At 39.3% G+C, this 22,666-nt stretch overlaps 2 protein-coding genes across 4 annotated transcripts in view; both read right to left on the bottom strand.

Moving 5' to 3' along the window:
• Window positions 1–1,974: 1,974 nt before the first annotated feature.
• On the bottom strand, window positions 1,975–3,246 carry LOC139949634 (D(2) dopamine receptor A-like). Its single transcript, XM_071948080.1, has one exon. The coding sequence runs from the start codon at window positions 3,244–3,246 to the stop codon at window positions 1,975–1,977; it is 1,272 nt and encodes a 423-aa protein (XP_071804181.1).
• Window positions 3,247–7,412: 4,166 nt separating this feature from the next.
• The window catches only part of LOC139949906 (contactin-2-like), an 85,134-nt gene continuing 69,880 nt past the window's right edge, over window positions 7,413–22,666 (bottom strand). For 2 of the 3 annotated variants that reach the window (XM_071948480.1, XM_071948488.1), the window contains exons 15-21: window positions 21,260–21,491; window positions 20,507–20,622; window positions 19,483–19,672; window positions 17,504–17,542; window positions 14,562–14,677; window positions 13,053–13,230; window positions 7,413–12,176 (exon numbers count right to left, since the gene is read on the bottom strand). In XM_071948480.1, the coding sequence (XP_071804581.1) occupies window positions 12,076–12,176; window positions 13,053–13,230; window positions 14,562–14,677; window positions 17,504–17,542; window positions 19,483–19,672; window positions 20,507–20,622; window positions 21,260–21,491 (972 nt within the window). In that variant the 3' untranslated portion in view covers window positions 7,413–12,075. The remainder of the gene's footprint in view (window positions 12,177–13,052; window positions 13,231–14,561; window positions 14,678–17,503; window positions 17,543–19,482; window positions 19,673–20,506; window positions 20,623–21,259; window positions 21,492–22,666) is intronic. The other variant, XM_071948494.1, reaches the window with a different exon arrangement.

Raw genomic sequence — 22,666 nt, 5'->3', positions numbered from 1 at the left:
GTGGTCAGGAACCAATTTACCTCATCTTAAGGGTCAAGATTACTAAGAATGTTAAACAAGTGAAACTTGCACAGCCAACTTTGTTAAGAAGATATGTTTTATATGGAAAACTTCATTGGTTCATTTTGTCTGGCCCAGTCGAAGTACATGCCCGAGCATGCGCCACCTTGCCTTCCTCAAAGGGACGAGTTCCACATCGAATATATTATATAGGAAGCTATTCGACATCGCGGATGGTCGGCGACATCGAAAAATTCGTCTAAGGTGGCGACGGTGGCAGGTGTCTAACCTCTCGAGCACGTTCTTAGGTGCAGCCCAGCTACTTGAGTTGTACATGAAGACAGATAATACCATGGTATGGTGGCCCTGAAGGGACATCGCATAACGCAAACGTGTGCGCACACGTATGCAATGTCGTGAAACAAATCGCGAATATATGCGCACACGTATACAATATCATGAAACAGTTCGCAAATATGTGCGCACACGTTTGCAATGTCGTGAAACAATTCGCGAATATGTGCGCACACGTATGCAATCTCGTGAACCAAATCGTGAATATGTGCGCACACGAATGCGATTTGTTTTGCAATGTCGTGAACTTTATTGCATACCATGTTGCATACCATTAGGATGATGTCATAGTTGTGGATAATTTGTTACCGATCTAGGGAGTACTGTGGCGCTACAGCAGGCTCCCTCTGTAAAGCATGTGTATACCCAGGAACTTGGCACCAGGCCAAGGAAGACCACCCGCCTCGCTTGCCTCACAACAAAGACTACTGCTGCAATGACTACCGCTTATCTCACTGTTGGAAAGAAACCCCCCAGATCACTAGACATTTTATTCAAAGGTATGCAACATGGTATGCAATAAAATTCACGACATCGCAAATAATATTCGCAGACGTGTGCGCACATATTTGCGAATTGTTTCACGACATTGCATACGTGTGCGCACATATTCGCGAATTGTTTCACGACATTGCATACGTATGCGCACACGTTTGCGATATGCGATGTCCCTTCAGGGCCACCATACCATGGCATTGTAAACATGCATTAAAGGTAATGGATATTTTGCGGGGTTGCATCCATTATTCAAAGGTATGCAACATGGTATGCAATAAAATTCACGACATCGCAAATAATATTCGCAGACGTGTGCGCACATATTTGCGAATTGTTTCACGACATTGCATACGTGTGCGCACATATTCGCGAATTGTTTCACGACATTGCATACGTGTGCGCACATATTCGCGAATTGTTTCACGACATTGCATAGGTATGCGCACACGTTTGCGATATGCGATGTCCCTTCAGGGCCACCATACCATGGCGTTGTAAACATGCATTAAAGGTAATGGATATTTTGCGGGGTTGCATCCAGAGTTTGGTAAATGTGTTGAAGGCTGCATTTGCTAGGCAGAAACGGTGTTGAATGTCGGCTGTAGAACACATCAGAGAACCGAGTAGTTTGCTTGTCCTCCAGGGTTCCTGGTCTTTGAGTAGGATGCCTTCCGAATTAACTTCGGTGTTTGAGGCCATGTATATACGGGTGTTTTCAGTTTTTCCCTCATTGACAAACACATGCCAATTTTTCAAGACCCTGGATGTAAGGGGGATTAGTCTTGAGGGGCTTTCACTGTCTTCGTCAGGGAAGTCAACGTCATCAGCGTAAGCTGACTCCAGTGGTAAAGAAGATGGAGATATTGGTGGGTCAGGACGTGCAGCTTGTTGTCTGACGTCATTGAGGACTCCAGCCAATGTTGCGATGAAGAGTGCCCCGCTTAGACTGTCACCTTGAAATGAGCCAAGCGTTGTGTCAAACCAGTTTGAAGAAGATTTGTTGCTATTTACTTTCAGTTTTGTATTGAAATACAAAATCTGACAATACGAATGTATTCGTTTGAACAACCCGCGGTTTGTAGGATCTCTATGATTTTTTTTAAACGTATATGGTTAGCTGGGTTAATATTGCACACATGTAACCATTATTTTCCGAAGCTCTCGCCCGCTTTCCTCTCTAAACCGTCTGTTTGCTAGGCTGTAAATTATGGGATTCACGGCGTTATTTATGAACAACGTTTTTAGTATCAAACTCTGCAGAATGTACTGTATGTCCTGATTGTCGAATTGGCCAAACTGGCTGACAAGACTTGCCAACCAGAATGGTAGCCAAGACAGCAAGAACACTACACTGGTTACGAACAACATCTTTGTCGTTCTTCGGTGAAGCACCGCGTTGTTGTAGCGTGGTTTGTGGGAAATTCTGTTGGCGGGTAACATACCAGTTTGTCCAACATGAGTGGGGGCCTGCTCGATGAATATCGTCGAGTCGAAGCGACCCTCGTCCACCTCTCTTGTGGTTCTGTCTAACGCCTTGACGATTCTCGCGGTGCCGTCTGAGTTTTGGGAGGCTACAACTAGCACAGGAGTGGCGTGCGTTAAATGGAAGGTTTGTGGTTGGTTGGCGGAGCATGGACTGCCATTTCGTTGGACTCTGTTATTTTGGCAACCTCTGCTCTTGGACCGCTGTTCTATCATGCCGATAGCCAACTTACGCTGTGTGTCCCTACCACCTCGTTCGGGTAACTGTTCATGGCTCACCGTGTTAATGTCGACTCTGACATGTCGTCGAATTGTCATGTACACCTTGCCGTAGCACAAACCGATCATAAATAGAGTTGTGAGGAACCCCACAACTTGTATGACCCATGAGGGTAAAACGGTGACTTTACATGAGAAAAATATGCATGATACCAGAAGAGGAGCTTCAGCAGTTACGGATGGAATAAACGACACCAAAATGGCAATCTTGGCTCGTCGGTTGTTGAACATGCGTCTGTTTGGGCGGCAGACACTATCGTATCGGTCAACAGCTATAAAGCCAGTGATTCCAACAGATACACCTATCCAAATGTTCATGTAGTTTTGGTATAGGTACATGTTTTCTGGTATGTGCTTACCGAGAAGGGTGTAACTTGACTCAACAATGTATCCTGTCAGAGATAGGCAAACCATAAGGTCCGCAAGCGCAAGACCCATAATTAAGATATGAGTGGTCGTCTTCCGTTTCTTTGTGCAGTAAACCCGAAGTATCAGGATGTTGCCAAGAGCTCCGAAGACCAACAGCAAAGCGTTCAGAACGATGTTTAAAATCGAACACACATACACAGTGTGTGCGTTCGGACCTTCGTAATTGTCCATCGTAGTTGTGTTGAAGTCGATACAACCCTCCATACTTAAATGAGCATAACACAAATGTTTGTACAAAATCACCAGAAAGGGACAACTAAATACAAACTACTGGAAGGGGAAACTGCGTATTACGTTAATGGCTGAAAGCAGGTTGATAAGTTTGTCAGTTCAGTCTCACCCAGTTTCAACTTATCAACTGAGTGCGTATAAACGTATTTGTGTACACGCTCGATGTATTGGGCAGTGCAGGCAAACAAAAACGTTGATCAGTCACTTTGGATGGTACTCTAAAACGTCACTCGATTTCATTAATATTCAAGGCATGCACCGTCAGTTGGCCTACAATATTGTTCAAACAAAACATGACAATTATAGTTACTTGTGGGTTAATTTTTAAATCAAATACTCTAGAAGTGATATGCCCTGAACCAATCATTCCATAAGACAGGATATTGCGCGATGTGGATTGCAATGAGAATGTGTGTTTAAGTGGGGGGGGGGGGTCCTGAATCGGGAGCTTTTGTAATCGCTTTCACTTTGTTGGTGTACCCCAAGAAAAGAAAGAAAAAGAAACAAAATGTCTCTCAAAATATTCTGTATGAGACAGATTTTGAAGCCCAAGAGGAGGTACAGGCCTACATAGTAGAGATTGTTCCAATTGTGACCTGGGGGTTGTTGTCGACTTCCAACTTCAGGTATTTTGGATGACATAGACCCTGAGATAAATGGTCCTATATATTTGGCGGGAGGTGTATTATATGGAATTTGTTCAAGATTGATGCTCGGACGTTTGGAAAATTACACTGCTTTAAGGGGAATAACTCGACGGGCACTGGAACTTCCATATTAAAGACACTTGACTCTTTGTTATTGTCAAAGACCAGTCTTCTCACTTGGTATATCTCAACATATGCATAAAATAACAACCCTGTGAAAATTTGAGCTCAATTGGTCGTCGAAGTTGCGAGATAATAATGAAAGAAAAGACACCCTTGTCACACGAAATTGCTTTCAGATGCTTGATTTCGAAACCTCAAAATCTAATTCTGAGGTCTCGAAATCAAAGTCGTGGAAAATTACGAAAAGTACATTACTTCAGAGGAAGCCGTTTTTCAAAATGTTTTATACTATCAACCTCTCCCAATTACTCGTTACCAACTGAGGTCTTATGCTAATAATTAGTTTGAGTAATTAGCAACAGTGTCCATTAAAATTGAGCAGGGGCTTAAAAAAGTTTAAGAATCAATACAAATGTTTCCATTACTGTCAACGGCTGTGACACTATAGCCCGGTTCATATTTCCTGTGAATGCGAATGCGATACGAATGTTGACGTCACAAATTCGCAACGAAACTCGCACTGAGTTGAGTTGCGAAAGGAGGGTTGTGACGTCCCATTTGCTTCGCATTCGCAGGAAGTATGAACCGGGCTTTATATACGCATTTTCCGTGTATTTTTTGAATATTTAGCATTTTGCACTGTATGCTCTGGGAGTTAAATTAGTGAGATGCATCCTTACGTGACTCATTGTCAATAGTCCTTCAGGACAATCTGCCCAATGTCCACTGTAAGGGTCGCGTTTCGACAATCAATCAAAGTTGTCATTTTCACGGCACGGGGCGCAGAATTATGCAACTATAAAACCATTACGAGAACCACGGTGGTCGGTATCCATGCATCTGCATAGAAAATAACTTCATTCTTTGATCCATAAACGAATTGTTTGATCCATTCACATAATGTGAAAGTTGGCTTCTCTTCTCGTTTATAGTCTCCACAAGAGCAATATTGCGTGGTTTGCGTATAAGGACCTATATAGGCCTACGTCGGGTTTGTGACCGGTGTCAGATGCAATTGTGTCCGCCATGCATTACTGTCCGCTCCGGACACGTTTGCATATGCAAAAACCGTCCGGTGGACATGTACATGACTGTACATGTATGTGCGCGCGTAAGCGAGCGTGCATGCACTGAACATATACGTATAAGCAGCATGAATATTCACGTATCTTATGATTGCAGCGAATTCCCAACGGCCGAACATTTCCCATGTCATTCATGACATGCACTTGTAAAAAAAAAATGGCGAACGGGTCCCGTCGACCAAGGGCGTTTTATTTACTGCATGCCAGGACGGTTTTTCACGGGGGCAGACACAACTGCATATGCAAATGTGTCCGGGTGGACACATTGCATTATGCAGCAGCATTCGGGCGGACACGATTGCATATGCAAAACCGTCCGGGAGACATTATGTACTAAAGGGACACGTTGCCTTGCATTGGGCGATCTGGTCTATGAAATGTGTTTGAAATCGTTTGGTATAAAATGCATATGGTTCGAAAGATGTTTTCAAAGTATATTATAATGATCCACATAAATATGACTCGCTTTTCTTTTGCGAACAAACACGGTCGGCAATTTTGTGGAGTCAATTTGACTCCCCCACAAAATGGCATGCCGTGCTAGTTCACGACGTTTAGGAAAACCGTGCTATTTCGAGGCATTTTTGTGTGGACCAACTCACCCAATCCAAAGCAACGTGTGTCCCTTTAAGCTAAGTTACCGATCGAAGATTGTCATCACAGCAGACCAAAACGCAAACAAACTGAATCTACAGATCGATAGGAACCAAATTAAATTCTGATTAAGAAAGATGAACAAATGTGTCATAACCCTATCAATCATACAAAGCGGTGAAAATTGCTTTCCTTCTCTGTGGCGTTTCCATGGTGTTTCGCTACAACACTTTCTAACGCATACAGTTAAAAAAAAAACATGTCAATATTAATTTAAACAAACTGTTAAAAAATTAGACTTTGCCTAATAATCTGCGGTCAACTGCGAGGTGTCATGGGGGATTTTGGGCCGCCTACCCCGGTGTGAGTGCGTCTCTAGACTGGTCCCATGTCTTTATCAAAAGACAGGCACAGGTTTTACGGACCAAGTTGTTTCATTGGATACAATGCTTTCATTGGGTAAACGTGTAGTGACGTAAGCATTCTCCTGTGTTTTGATTGGTCCGAGGTGATGTTTGTCAGCTGCACTTTCGGCCCTCTGCATGCAGCGTGCATAATGATTGTACACATTGTACATTCTCATGTACATGTACATGTGTGTAATAAATCTGAGGTCTCGAAATCAAATTCGTTGAAAATTACTACTCTCTCGAAAACTACGTCACTTCAGAGGGAGCCGTTTTCTCCAATTGTTTTATAACATCAACCTCTCCCCATTACTCGTCACCAAGAAAGGTTTTATGTTAATAATTATTTTGAGTAATTACCAATAGTGTCCACTGCTTTTAAACTTGTATTCTTTGCTCATTTGTTTATGAGGAGTTTTTTCCTCAGGTATTTTTTATAGTAATGTATACACGCGTGTATTTAACTGAGAGTCCGTACGCCGCTCGGTCAAGATACGTTTCTGGTGTAATTCATGAACCTGTGTAATTATTGTGACGTCAGACTGACGGCAAGTTATTAACATGGAATGAGAAACTTGTTTCAACAGAGGGCGCTATCAGACATAATGGGGCAACATTGAAACGTCAGGCCGTTGACAACTATTTGCATCTCTATCCAGTCAGTAAATTCATCCCATAGGTGCCCACCATTCTACCTCTGTTTGCCCCATACTCCCACTGCCATGATCCTGGTGTTGTATTTTTCAGTGACATTGATCCTCCACAGTACCTTATCCTGAAGACAATCGGACATTACTGAACAAGCACTTAGTTGCCACACTCTTCCAGGTCAGAACCGACCCAGATCTGTTACCAAAAGGCCCGACCCGGATCTGTGACCAAAAGACCAGACAGAACCGACCCGGATCTGTGACCAAAAGGCCCGACCAATTTCTGGGTCAGTAGATGACCAAGAATCTATGTCAAAGCGACCCAAGAAATTGATCAATCTGACACAGAATCTGTGCTAAACTCGCATTGTAACCATTTTTCGGGTCAGCCTAACCACAAATTGAATCAGGCCTTATGAATTTATTGAAATACCATACATCATATGATATGACCCCCACCTATGGCCTCAAGCCTGCCTTCATCTCTCATTTCAGTCTGCTTTCCAAAGTAACTTTCCATGTGACTGCTTCCCTTTAAACTGTGTGTGCTGTACTCCCGGTATGTCAGCTGAAAATGACTATGTTAGGGTCCAAGGCAACGTTTAAAGAATGATTTCCAAGTGCACAAAACCATCTTCTTGACTTGCTACATCGATGTATCATTGTAGCTGTGTTTTATTTTGAATTCATCAGGCTTAATTAGAATTACATCAGTTTAAAATGTTAAGATTACACTTGAGTAACATGTCACAGTTTCAACAATCTATACGTCGAACAAGTAACTTTCAAGAACACAACTTGATCGATTCGAAATGACTAAGCAAAGATGTTTTACCGGAGCTGGCAGCGTGTGACCCCTACCAATAGAGCTACAGTGCCTTTGCTGGCGCATACGCTTTGTGCCTGTTCAACAATCAGCTGCATTGAGTTTAGCCAATGGCATTTGAAAATCAACCCTCCTACTGTCTGACCATTCACAAGATCATCATCCACATGGTTTTGAATCGTTTCACGGACAATATTACTGAAAGTAGAAAGGTTGAAAATAAAGTACCAACAGTTTTAAGTGAATAGCAGTACTGGCAATTGATAGTGTAAGTACTGTTAATATCATGACATATCATAATTTATGTAGCGTTAGAAGTACTACCTTTAGTACTAAACCAACTTTTAGAGACGATTTACCAAGAATCTATCAAAGCGAACAATATCAGTTCAAGAAATCCTAGATTCAACTATGTCCTCGCCACCAATTTAATTTGGGGTACGGGAAACATTACATATACAAAGCTTATGCCAGTCATATGCTCTTACAAGATCTACATAAAAGCACAACCTTTTCTACAACACTAATTCCTAATAACATGGTGAACTACACTTTAAACAACATCATACAACATTTATGTTTAATGGTTATAATCGTAATAATAACACTCTTTACAAATGGTCTTAACGATCAAAAAATGGAACGGCTTTAGGAATCAAATTCTAGAAGTTGGGAGAGATGTGCTCTACTGTTTTCTACAATAATATTTGGTCTCAGACATGATTTAGTACCTATCAATTTAGTCCACTGCAGTCTAATACTAAGAGAGCTTGTTCTAATGCTACACAGTATTCCGTCGTAAAAGCTACGCCACTTAGGAAAATGCATAATCTGGCTTAAACAAGCATATTCACGAACGTGCAACTTTTCCTATACAGTGCATTGTCTGAAGTCTATCATATTCATTAATAAGGCATAATTCATTCAGACTAGAGGGAAGGACCAGTGTATGGGGACGTGGATTAAGAAAAACTACAATCGGGTGTTAAGTTTAGTGCAAGACTGTGCCGCTTGTGTCAAGTACAGTTTCAATGGGTTTTGGGAAACTACAGCATTGGTTGGAGCTATCCAGTGTGCATAATGCTACTGCGTGTGCCTGAGTCGGACTCTACCATTAATACTACAAGCAAAGCAAGGCCAGTCATTGGCGACTTCCCCATCTATTACAAAATGTAGGATGATCAAATGGGGTTGGTGCTAGATATCAACACCATCAAAACATCCAATGGCAAGTTTGGAAGCACCCTCATTATTATATGCACACTTTGTGTATCAAAAAATCTCCAATTTGTTTGCATTCAGAGTATTGCTTGTCAATTGATCGGATTCGTATTTGGTTTCGATATTATTTATTTATTAGTATTTTTTAACTTCTTGTTTTCTATCTCGTTTTAAAATTTATGTCACAATGAAATTACAGTACTGCCACAAAGCGCTACACGAAACCACTTACATACACGAAACTACAACATGAACATGCACTCATGGAAATTGAGACTCCACATCATTTTTTTTACAACTTTTCACTATATTACAGATTAAATCTGGATGCAATAAATCAGCTCCGTCACAGTTAGTAACCTTAAAGGTTAATTTTTGTTAAAAAAAATAATAAAGGACGAAAAAAAAAGACCAAGAAAGAAGCAAAATGGAAAAAGAAGTTAGGAAACATGCAAAAAAAGCTTACTATTTGGTTATTTTAGAGTCACACATGTATAAAAATCAGTACCCTTTAACACTCTGGTATTTCACTTCCAAGATGAAGAGACCAACTGTTACAAACAGTGTCCATCCTTTACATTTTATTACACAACTAACAGCGCAAGCGCCATTAGACCGATTCATTAAACTCGGCCCTATTGCATAATGACCAATCACAACCCATTGCGCAACCAAAGTCAGACAAATAAAGTCTGACGTGCGTGCGCGTTTGCTTGGCACGCGCGGCAGAGTTGTGCAGAATGGCATGGAGAGGCTCACGTTATCTTGCTCACACGTGGGCCATGGGCGGAGCCTGATGAATCCGTCTATAACAGAATGAATAAGAGACAAAGAGGAAAATATTCAGGTTTAGGCGACCGATAAAACCCTTCGTAAAAGGGAATAAAAATCCAATCCACATACAAGGCTCCAGTGTGTTGTTTTGGAACTGCATAGCTGGTTATTGTGTCATTATTGTCACGGAAACACTGCCAACCCTTTATACAGCAGAACCCCCATCTTGGAAAAAAATACCTAAGTCTCAAAACACGGTGCATTCGCATACATTGTTAACTGCCTTCTATATACTACATGTACTTCACTTTTTAAGACCCTCCGATTCACATCAAACAGTTTCAGCTTCAAGTTCAGAGTACAGGTTCAGCCTTGAGCCATACACATTAGGAATTGTCCGCTTTCTTTCAAATGCATTAAGATAATTGATGTCCTTTCCTAACCCTGGATCTGGCTTAGGGAGCGTCTCAAAAGTCGGAACGGTAGGAACGTTCTTTTTGGATCGCAAGAGTATCCCCGCCGCTTTTGTCCGTTCCACAGGACCGGTCTTTTGGAACGCTCCGCGTGTACTTTGTCATGATGTTGCGATCCTGCGGGCATATGCCCGCGATCCATTGGATCGCGGGCATATGCCCGCAGGAACATTCTTTTGCGCTAGGAACGTGCCCGACTTTTGAGACGCTCCCTTAGGCTTCCGGTAGAAGGCTTCAAACAATCAGCCGTAAGCAGAGCCACAGCGAAACCAGCGATTTCAAAAAGGGCCTAAAGAAATAACAATGCATCCGTGTATATCAAGAAACCTTCATGCAAAATGTTCTGGCATCAAAGCATTCAGTGAAAAATGGAAGATAATAATCCACTGGAAACCCTAAACCCCTTTAATGAAACTGTTTGATAATGTTCATGATATGAAGGCATAGAAACAGGAATCTTGATAAAAATTGCATAACTTCAGACACATTTATAATTATTCGTAAAATATTTAACAACAGTGTTACAATTACTGAAAATAAGCCTCAACGTGAACACACACAAAATAACGTTAATAATAACAGTTGAACTGAAAACAAAAAGAAAACTCTCGTCTCAAGCAAACTTTTGTTTCTGTGTATCATCATTACCCTGGCCAGCAGGCATAATATTTTAGTTTCCGCACATTCATTGGTATAACTTTTCAAATTTGTTGTCATCTTTTTTTTCTTCTTTTAAAGAAAAAAACAAAAATCAAGCAAATTTTCTTTGAACAACCAATGCCTGTCCCACCAAAACAATTGATCAGCTAGCCATAGACTTTCATTACCTCATGCATCTGCCTGAGGATTAATGGGTACCAGACTGTTATTGTTTACTGAGTCAATCGCCCTCTATGAAGTCAAGGGAACACACCTCACGGTTATAGACTTCACTCAATCATAATTTGCATTGCTGTATTTGATCCAAATGATATGAACTTGTCGTGGGTGGCACACAGAAGAACAATATGAGGTAAGAAAATAAATTGCCACAGATCACGAGGTAAGAAAATAAATTGCCACCCATCACGCAGCAAAGTCCATCGGATCTTACAACCCACAACCTTGCACAAGTGATTTAATTCAAAATCAACATCAAAGCACAGAGCAGCAATTATCCAGTAAACGTTTGCAGTCGAGTTAACCTGAGACGATTGATAAAGTACATGCATCATAGTCAATGCACAACAAAACGTACAGGTTTTTTTCCTCACCCATAAATACAAAAAACAACTGTACACACTATTCACAAACTCATATAAAAGTAAAACATCTGTCTTCGGACACCTTCGGTTCGGGGGAAAGGACGACTGAGATGTATTAATGACAACTAACAGAAGAGGGACTGTACATCAGCATAGATTACTTCTTCTTGGGTAATGATAAAATAACAAGCTTTATACAAGCGAAGCTCAAATTGAACAACATTCATACGATGTAGTACTGTTTACATAGGCATACTACGGTAGTAACTGTTGACTAAATATTTTGGAAACCTGATTTCTGTACAAATCATATCTTTAGTACAAAACACACCACGTGTGTGACACGTGTGAACCCACAGCACCACGAGTGTGACACGTGTGAACCCACAGCACCACGAGTGTGACACGTGTGAACCCACAGCACCACATGTGTGACAAGTGTGAACCCACAGCTATAGACAAAGTTTTACCTGAATATTAACTGGAAAAGTATGTGTGTCTAATCCATCAAAATCAATTTCCGAAAATGATCTGAAATCTACGACTCTAATTATTATTGGATTTCCCCGTTTTTGTTCTACGCATCTACATTGATTTAGACTGTCCCGAGTATTAAGAATATAAAACACTTCTGGATCGATTCGTAATTGAATCATAAAACGTAACAACCTCATGCAGCTTCATAGGCCGACTAATTATCAAAAAACATATACACAAGATTACTGTGGGTTGAAAAGACACTGGGTGATCGGAGAACTTCAACGGAGGTGGAAGGCGACAAGAAGAGGAAGTAGTACGAGAACAACGGATTGTGACAGGCCTGCCGCGGATCCAAGTGGCTCACTTTGTCCTTCGGCTCCTGCAAACAAAGTAAAAAACATTCCATAGGATTACTTTAAACCTAAAAAGTAGAGAACGCACTTTAAGTTCGCTCTTAAGTTCAAAATTTTGAAAGGGTGTGATTTGGTGTGTTTTTCATAACACAACTACAATTAAAAGGAAGGGTTACAAATACAATGGCTAATTAATAATAATATTAATAATAACTAGTTCTTATATAGCACATAACTGTTCTAATGCGCTTCATATTTTTACCCTTTTAACGTGAGGTCGACTCAGGTACTTTTACACTTATTTGAGGACTCTATCTATAACATCGCAAAATTTAATTGGTCTTTTTCTATAACTTCTAAAAGACAGTCAATAAATGATGCCAAATCCCCAAATCCACTTTTTCACTCCCTCTGACAAAAAATATACCCAACACCCCTGTGGTTCATGTCATCATGATAATCATAACAATAGTGGCTTCTTATATAGCGCTGATATCCGTCACTCAGCGACGCTCAAGGCGATTTACCATACAGTATTTTCCTGCAAGGTATGCGAGACTACGATTTATGAAAGCTAATCTTTAGCACCATGTAATGGTTCACAAGATGCTGAGGTGCAATATGATGTCCATAGTCCCTTTCACACGAGAGCAATATAGCAAGGGTGCTTTGCTTAATTCTAACATGGTTGTACAATTTTACACATTGTACCTTGTATGAAAGGAAAACAATTTTTCTGCTGTCCAAGTTATCGTGCAAAATCTTGTCAAACATTGCTAGATTTTACAACCATGCTTAAATTAAGCAAGGGAGCCCACACAAATTACTGTTGTGTGAAAAGCACTTATCAAACTGAGTGATTACAATTATGACTGTTCCCAATCGATCTCGTCTTTCATTACCTGTAGTAATAGCTGCAGGGTCGCTGGTCACACCATCACCCCCTGAACTGTAACCTAAGACCTTGACAAAATACTTGGTGCTTGGCTTAAGACCATCAATAGTTATCTGTGTTGAGGCCTTTCCTGCTTTCTCCACCTCGGCATCGGTTTCAAGACTTCCCTGGGGCCAGTAAAGAACCTGACAAGAAATCAAAGTAAGAGAATTAATCAAATGAACTACACGTTTATTAAGGCTGTTTAAGACAACCTAACAAACTGGTATTAATTTTTTTTTTTTTATTAAAAAAATTACAGAATAAATGAAATGAACTAAGCACCGCATAAGGCTCTTTCAGACAACCTACCAAACTGGTTATTACAAAAATAAAATAAAGTAATTTTAGAGAGTAAATGAAATGAACTAAGCACTTCAAAAGGCTCTTTCAGACAACCTATCGAGTTTTTTTTTTTTAAACCGAAGATAATTTAACAGTAATAAATTAAAAGAACTACACATTTAGTAAGACTCATAAAGGCAATCTACCGAATTGGTAATTATTATTTTTGTAAGTTGGGTGAGCTGACAAAATAAATCACATAAACTATCACACTTAATAATGAATTGATAATTATAAAGAAGAAGATAATTTGTCAAAATTACTTAAATGAATGATACACACTGAAGACACATTTCTGAATTGGCAATGACAAAAAAAGCAGTTAAAAAAAGCTGACAGAATAAACGACATGATATACACATTTCATAAGAATCATAAAGACACAGTATAGAATTGGTAATAGGCCTAATGTAATAAATAAAAACAGATTCTGTAGTCACTTGGTGACTTGGCTTTTGAGAACATTTTTGAAAAAATATAGTACAGTGTGAAAACATCAAAATTACAATATTACAAATATTTTTAAAATCACATACACAAATTTAAATGCAGTTAAAAAGCAAGGTACTGTAAAAAAAATTAAATGAGAGTACTAAAAATCAAATGGTCATATGTCATACCCAACAATTACATACATATACAACGTACAACGGAAAACCAAGATTAAAGGACAAGTGAGGAAGTCAAGGCAATAAGAGTGGACGCTGATTGACCATGTCCTAAGGAAAAGACTGCATTAACATGGTTTCCAGAAGGCAGAAGAAAAACAGGACGACCTTTAACAACCTGGAGGCGAACTGTAGAAAAAGAGAGGAAGGCGTTTGGCCGAGGCAAAGTCAAGCCTGCAGACAGAGACTGGGTGCTGAGGAAAGAAAGAATGTCCTAAAAATGGTTGATAACTGCCACTGTATGACTGCATTAACATAGTGTCCAGAAACCTGGAAAAAGCGGGGTATGCGTTTTAATGGCAATCCTCGGGTGAAGCTTAGTCTGTAGCCAGAGACTTGGTGCAGTGGAGAGAAAGCCTTGCATCCTTTATAACGGGCCACTTGGCTTAAAGAGGAAAGGTGAGGCGAGGTGAGTACAAATATATATATATATATATATCTATATATTTTTTCTCCAGGTTTACCTTGTATCCTGAAAGTGTTTCTTCATCCTCTGATATGGTGACGCCAGTCCATTTCACCAACATGCTGGTTGTTCCCTTAATACTAAGGACAACTCCAGTAGGTGCCTGCAAAGGTGCTGTTACCGGAACAACAAAAAAAAGAACGAGAAGAAAACAACATTGAAACTATTGCAATCAGACACTCAAAAGATTAAATGCTCACCTGTGAAGAAACTGTTACTTTCAGGATGTGCGTGAGGAGAGTGTTGTTAGCTGACAGCGGTTTTTCTTGAGAACACAAACTACACTACTGTGAGTGCTTAATCAGCTTGTAACCGTTGTTCAGTACGAGGAATTAAAAGACTTAAGAAGAACACTCGATCTTGTTGTAGTGAATTAGTCAGTAACTTCCAAAATTTAATTTGAGATTTTTCACTGGAAGGTGCCATCCCCTGTGAAACTGTTTTGCATTTTAAGAAACATTGTGGTAGCAAAACATCAAAATACCAAATTTGTGATTTTGTTTTTTAAACCCTTTTTGTGCAATTTTTCAATTATTTATTTTGAGGGTTTAATTATTATCAGACCTTTCAAAGAGAGGCACACAAATCTATTGTTAAGTGAGGCTTTGATCTGTAACCTATTAAAAATGAGCGTGTCAAATTTGAGACAAAAACAAGTTTTATTTCTTTATGTAAAGTATACTTTGAATCGATCGTCATTAATATTATTAGTCGTTATTCAATAACACAAGGGTACATTATTTATGAGTGTAACTCCATTATTTGCTCCATCTTGATGAAAACATGCAGAAGAATATCCAATCATCTGATCATTATTGCAAACAACTGATGTAAAAGGACACACTGCTTCAGACGGTCCATAGTTGCTAGGAGTTATTTACAAATAGCAAAAAGAGTGTAAACTTAACAGATCTTCTGCCGGTTCTTGGTGGCAAAATCACAATCAATGTATATTTAATAAACAAGACACTTGTGGTGATTGGGTAACTGATGATGTATTTCCCATGTTTTCTGGAGGTGGGGTGAGGAAGCCAAGGGTAAGGGGTTGGGGAAAATGAGGCGGATAGAAAGGGTGCAGCTTGTTAAGTTGAAAAGAAATAGCATTGCAAAATGATGATTATTCGTGCGTTAGATAGAATGATGGATAGCCAGCAAAAACTTTTATTCAAAACATAAAGTGCATAACCATATCATGTTGAGGTTCTGAAACAAAAATGGAATTATGTCTTATTTAAATGAAATGTTCTTTCAATCAGTGAAAGCAATCTCCTCAAGAAACTTCCTAGGTCCAATTTCATTGAGCTGCTTAAGCAGAAAAAAATCAGAAATGAGCAGGATACTAGTAACAAATGAAATACGGTTATTAGGATGGTGCGCTTATTTTGGTGAGCATAATTTTGATGTGCTTAGCAATTTTTTGTGCTTAAGCAGCTCTATGAAATAGGGCCTTGGTCTTTGAAATGAACTTCCAGGTTTTTATTGACATTTTCTTATCAAATAAAACACATCCTGAGAATTCCGAAATGTTTAAAAATGTTACGTTTAGAAAATGTTAATTTCACACATCAAGTTTCCAACGCAGAGAAGTTTAGTTGAGGAGTTTACTTGAAAAATGTAGCTCTGATTTTGGGAGGGGGAAGTCCCACCTCGCTTTTGACTGGCCATGGTGTTCAGTCGTCACCATGAAATATTAAACCATGAAAATCACAAAAAAATTACACTCGACTGCAAGGTTCTTGGAGGTATTTTCTGGGGAGCAGTAGCATTTGCCCGGGTCAAAGAACCATGTTGTGGAAGGTGGTTCAAGGGAAACAGCAATGAAGACGGAGTTACGAAATTGCCAAAGAAAGTAAAGATGTACCAAACAAAAGCTCACAAATAGGGCGACATAAATATCCTTCACTGATAATGTGGTGATTTATATTTGAGTAAATAACATAAGGTACAAAAGCTACCAACTGGAAACTTTTGAAGCTGTAAAATAACATGCACAAAAACCTTTAAACTTGTGCCTTTTGTTTTGAACTCTGACAAGATTATCACAAAATCTTGTCTAGAAACCAATGTCTTCTTGTAAACGTATGGACAGTTTTCAGTGGAGAGTTTGAGGTACATCTATTTAACTGAATCTGTTCGAACGAGGTATTGCAATTTTGACCATCATGCAAATGAGTTTGGACTGTTCGATTCCCCTAAGCATTGCTCTGCAATCTAGGTACTGTAGTTACATGGCCAGTCCTAAAGCGAGGTGGGACAAAATCAAATACAATCCATTATAATATTTACAGGTGTATTTTGGGTTTTTTTTCTTTTTCAAGCAGATGAATTAATAAAGCTGACATGGTTCATGCAGTCTTTTGGAAGTCCACAGAGTTTCTCTTACATTATTTTATGTTCTTCTCAAGATTTCAAAATCTCAAAGATTTCAAACCAAGAGTGCCTACAAGATTCATGGCATACAGTTGCTTGATGCATTTCACCATAGACTCTTATTCTGGTGTATATTTTTCAGAAAGCAGAGAGCATCTCAACAATTAATTTTATCGAAGAGACCCCCCCAAACAGGCAATTACTATGTGCTCCTTTGGCTTCGCTCTCAGGGCATACAAATCTGTGGATTTTTTTTATACCCGTGAAACCAGCGGCTCAAGCCTTTGACTAAAAGTATATCCAAGACTCACGGCAAATGTTAAGGTATGAACACAGATTCCACACTGAATCACAGGAGTATTGGAAAACTCTTTGTTTTTATGGCTACGTCGATCTAAGAGTTATTCCCCTACCACAAAAGTGTCAACCAAAATGGCATAAGGGTAATAAGGTCCAAACAAATTGAAGTTCCCGTAAAGGCTATCGCTGAAGCCACGATTAAAGTAAAGTAAGAGAATCTCTGTGACTCGATAAGCTGGAGGCAAAGAGGGATAAAGAGTACTGTACTACCAATCGGCGCTGTAGGTGTCTGCATCTCAGTTGTGGTGACTTGATTATCATATAATAGGGGAAAACAGTTTGTAATCAAACAACATCGGTAAGACTAAAACAACTACTTTGGAAAAAACACAATCTACAAACAAACTCCATGATATAAAACAAAATTATAAACACAATTTGTACTTCAGCACAGGTGTTCTACAGTACATGTATGTTGGGGCAATCACTATTGACTACAGCAATACACAGAACATTGAAAGCTCATGGTATCTACAATGTGTGGCCAACCAGAGATTGATCTTTCTCAGTATGTAGTACAAGTGTGTTCATTCAAGGGGAAGGCAATTACTCTTCGACTGAAGACTAAAACCCGGCTCATAATCTTTGCGAATGAGAATGTGATATTAATTTGGATGTCAAAAATTCACAATGAATAATTTGCAACAGTTGAACTGTGTTCAACTCCTGCAAAACATTCGCTGCAACAACAACCATGTGACGTCAAAATTGGATTCGCACTCCCATTCGCAGGAAGTATGAAACAGGCTTTAGTCAGTTGATATCTAGATTGTATCCTGCTACCACTGAGATGGTGGTCTTTCATTATTATTAACAATATTAATTCCCTGCCAAACATTTGAAAATCTGAAAGGAACCCAGAGACATGAGCAGCTTGTCCCATGACAGGGTCAAGGGTCAACATGCCCAGGCCCCACACGGTCTAGAATAAGGCTGATTCAGACAGCTCACTGCAATCTCAATCGCAGGTTGCTGTCATTAACGCATCACACTTTTGTGCACACAATCGGGTCTGTGAGTGGTCAAACCATTAAGGAGCTTATTGGATTTGCCTTTTTGAATGGCCCTTTACATTTTGAGTATCTGTTTAGGTAATCTAGTCCGAGTATTTAGTCAGAACCACAGTTTTCAAACTGGTGCATGATCACCCAGAAGGCATAGATGCTATGCAGAGAACCAGGTCAGTTGTCTTACAAGACAAATATAAACCCAATGTGGAAACTCTGCAATCCCATCTTCTCCTTCTCAAAATATAAGAGTTTTGCCATTTATCTTATACTTAAAACATTATTTCAAGGGTAGGTAGTAGGTTAAACATTACAGATTTGTGGAAGAAGTTCACTCTCCAACTTCTTAAGTTTTCACAAAAAATACATACCCAACATAATTATGTTGTTCATGTAGTAGAATTATTCAAGCAATGCCAAGACATTATCCTTTTTTAAGGGAAGTTCTACAAATTTCTCGGAAGTAGTGATAACTTCAAAAACTAGTAAAAATTTGATACATTTTAATTGATGTTACCATTATGTCCCATCCCTTGAATGAACACACTTTGTTCCTGGCAGAAGTAATTCATAAAAACTAAAGGATACCTTATTAATACTTATAGATGTTTATAAAAAACAAAAACCGCCTCAATCAGCGGTTCTCCACTTGCAATTCATGTTAAAAAATATATTATTTCTTTTTTGGACAACACAAAGATACTCAATTCCCAGTGAGCAATTTAAATTATTGCAAATTCTTTCCTGATAGTGTAAGATAATAAGGTGTGTAAAATTTGTATGAAAGAGGCATATTCAACCAAAAGTATTACCAGTGACTTTTTGCTTTGTGCAACTTGGTATTTTTTGCTTTGTGCAACTAGGTATTTTTGGCTTTGTGCAATTTGGATTTGAACATCAAAATCAATCATTCTGAGAGAGCATGATCTGAAATAGCGTTGCATTCAATGTTTTGAAAGAATTCGATGAGATCATGAATATAATTTGATGACGTTTAACCTGAGAAGACCTCAGAATTCATTTCAGAGAATGGTTGATAAATAAGAAGGCCACATGTCTCTAAACTATGATTTCAACTACGTTGAGAACACATGATCTAAGGGACATAGAAACTGACAGGGTCATCACGATGAACGAACGGTTACCAGAGTCTCTATGATGGAGGCAGCTCTATCCACTCACCTGATTTGAGGGTGGTAGCCATTGCGGGCTCAGGGTTAGAGGGTCCGTCTCCGCCCCCACTGTATGCCCTGACAATCAGGTAGTACATGGTGTTAGGATCAAGATCCTCAATGGTGGTCTTTGTGTCAGAACCCATAACTGTGGCAATTTCTCCGAGCTCACTGTTGGAGCCTTCTGGCCAGTATGTGACCTACATGAGAGAAGTATGAAAGAATAAGTCATTCCATCGACAATAATTTGGTTACATTTTAACCAACTTATCTGAATGATAATTAGAAAGAATATAGATTCTCAAGGATTGGACTACTTGAGGTTCAACCACAAGAGGGCTTGGTCTTTCTGAATGATCATAAAAAGATGATATGGGAAAAAACCTTCAAATCTTGAAAAGTCTGGAGAAAACACAGGCCTGTCGAATATTAATATTCCACAAATAGCAACACAAAAATTACATAGACAAAAATACAATCCTCCATTTAATTCAGTTCAATTCAATTAACAACAATTCAATACAATTCAATTCAATACAATGCAATACACTGCAATTCAATACAATACCATGCAATACATTGCATTGCAATGCAATGCAATGCAATACCATGCAATACATTGCAATGCAATACAATGCAATGCAATGCAATGGAATGCAATGCAATACATTGCAATTCAATTCAATTCAATACAATGCAATACACTGCAATACGTTACAATACCATGCAATACATTGCAATGCAATACAATTCAATTCAAGACAATTCAATTCAAGACAATGCAATTCAAGACAATTCAATTCAAGACAATGCAATTCAAGACAATGCAATGCAATACAATGCAATACATTGCAATGCAATACAATTCGATACATCTAAATTCAATGCAATTCAAAACAATACAATTAAAATCATTCAATTTTGATGAGTAAGATAGCTCTATTAAAATCAATAAATGTATTTATTATATTGTAAAAGGATCAAACTGCGCCACATATTGGGAGATAATGTATTTGTTTTGAAAGAGTTCTTACCTTGTAGCCTTGGAGTTCACCAGTGATTGCACTTGAGTCAATTCCTGTCCAAGTAACTTTAATTGAAGTAGATGTCATGGCTTTAGCCGTCACTGAGCTTGGGGCTTCCTCGGGACCTGCAGTCAACGACAGTAGTTTTGTAATAAGTACAAGTGTCTGGAAAGTAGACTAACTTGGGGAGTGGAGGCTTGGCTTCAAAGACCAGGGGTAATAATGATGGAAGCACTTTGAGACGCCCTTCGGCTGTGAAAAGCACTGTATAAAAACTGGTTATTATTATTATTATTATTATTATTATTATTATTATTATTATTATTATTATTATTATTATTATTATTATTATTATTATTATTATTATTATTATTAAAGAGAACTTTGCAGGTTGAGTCTTGGTGAACCGCCCTGTGGATAACTCCACTGTCTGCCAGGGTGTACATCTCTGTAAAACAACGAGGGTCTTCAATGTTTTTGCCGACTCAAATTCTCATCAGAAAATTTAAAAAGGGTAAAAAAAATGCATGTATTAAAACATTTTTGGGACTACTTTGGTCTTAGGGTTTGATCTTTTAAGACAGAGTGGCCTGTATAAACTCTATACAAAAAATTGTTTGTGCAATTGTAAAATAGTAACAGAAAGAGATTCATTCTTCTTTGTTAACAGCACATAAGCGTACATACAACTACCTAATCCTAAAAAATGACAATCATGTTTCAAAACAAATTCTGAAGACTTAGACATCCTCTCAAACCTACTTAGTTGATAAGAATAGACTTCCACAGTCTCAGTCCTTGGCCCAGGTCCCTGGTCATTCTCCACCTGTATCTCCACATCAAAGGGTGTGTAGGCTGGTACACCTGTCGCTACATAGACTCCTACTGTAGAATCATTAACAGAAACCTCCTGGAATGCGTTTCCAGAACCCTGCTCCCTCCAGAAGACCTTGTAGAATAGACCGGGTGCATTCCACTCCTGGCTTGGCAGAGGCTGAGGGGGGCAATAGCAATAATAACAACGTCACTGCTTAGCATGGTTCAGGTGCTCAGCTAGCCTTGCTCAAGGCAGTCGAATTATTCGCTCCGAAAAAAGACCGCCGCTGTATAAAAACCAACCCACCCGTATTCACTGTGCGTAAAACCCACCCGTATTCACTGTGCGTAACATCGCACGACACGATGCCCCCGTACACTATCCGCATGCGGAGGCCGTCAGGCCGACAGCCTTGTAGGGTCTGTGTTGAAGCCACTGACCTCATTACTATAATAAGCGAAGAGTTCCCACGGTCAGCTCATTACCATAATGCCTGCGAAAGATGAGACATGTCTACATCATCACACACCACCACTAACGCTCAGCGAGCATGATAGGCGTGCGTGATTGGACGTCAAAATGAATAATTCATTTGCCTCACATCCTGTGTTGTCTGATAGGTCTGACAAACGATATACATACTCATGAGCTGCATACTAGCATATCCTAGAGCCCCCCCAATTTTGTCCACTATTGGAATTTTTTCAATACAACACATTAAAACGGGAAGATACAGACCCGACAAGGCTGTCGGCCTCACGGCCTCTGCATGCGGTTAGTGGTGTACGAGTGCGATGACTTGTGTGAACAGTATTCGTGCGATGTGACAGTGTGTATACGGGTGGGTCATTCGGTGTGATCGCAGCTGCGTCTTTTCGGAGCGAATAATGCGACTGCCTTGAGCAAGGCTAGTGCTCAGCACACAAAAATTACAAGTTGAGGCTGGGCAATATACTGGTGTAGAATTTAAAGATTGTAAATGTATGCACTTCTCAGGCATGCAACTGCCAGTTTCAGATGCCTAATTAAGGCTTCAGGCCTGAAGTCCTTAAATATTTGAGTAAGAAGTAACATCTCTCAAAAACTATGTTACTTCAGAGGTAGCCGTTTCTCACTATCAATTGCTATCCATTGCTCATTACCATCTTAGTTTTGATGCTGACAATGATTTTGAGTAATAACCATTAGTGTCCAGTGCCTTTAATTGACAATTAAACGCAAGCAATCATCACAGAGATTGATTGTTGAGATTATGCTCATCTCTATCTCTATAGACCTTTATCATGCTGCCTCCGTCTTGGTCTTGTTCCTCGTATCGAATAACAATAACAAATGCTAAGAATCATTTTACA

This window comes from Asterias amurensis, chromosome 2 (genome assembly GCF_032118995.1).
Source record: "Asterias amurensis chromosome 2, ASM3211899v1".
Classification (NCBI taxonomy): domain Eukaryota; kingdom Metazoa; phylum Echinodermata; class Asteroidea; order Forcipulatida; family Asteriidae; genus Asterias; species Asterias amurensis.
This window is presented reverse-complemented; position numbering and strand designations above follow the sequence as displayed.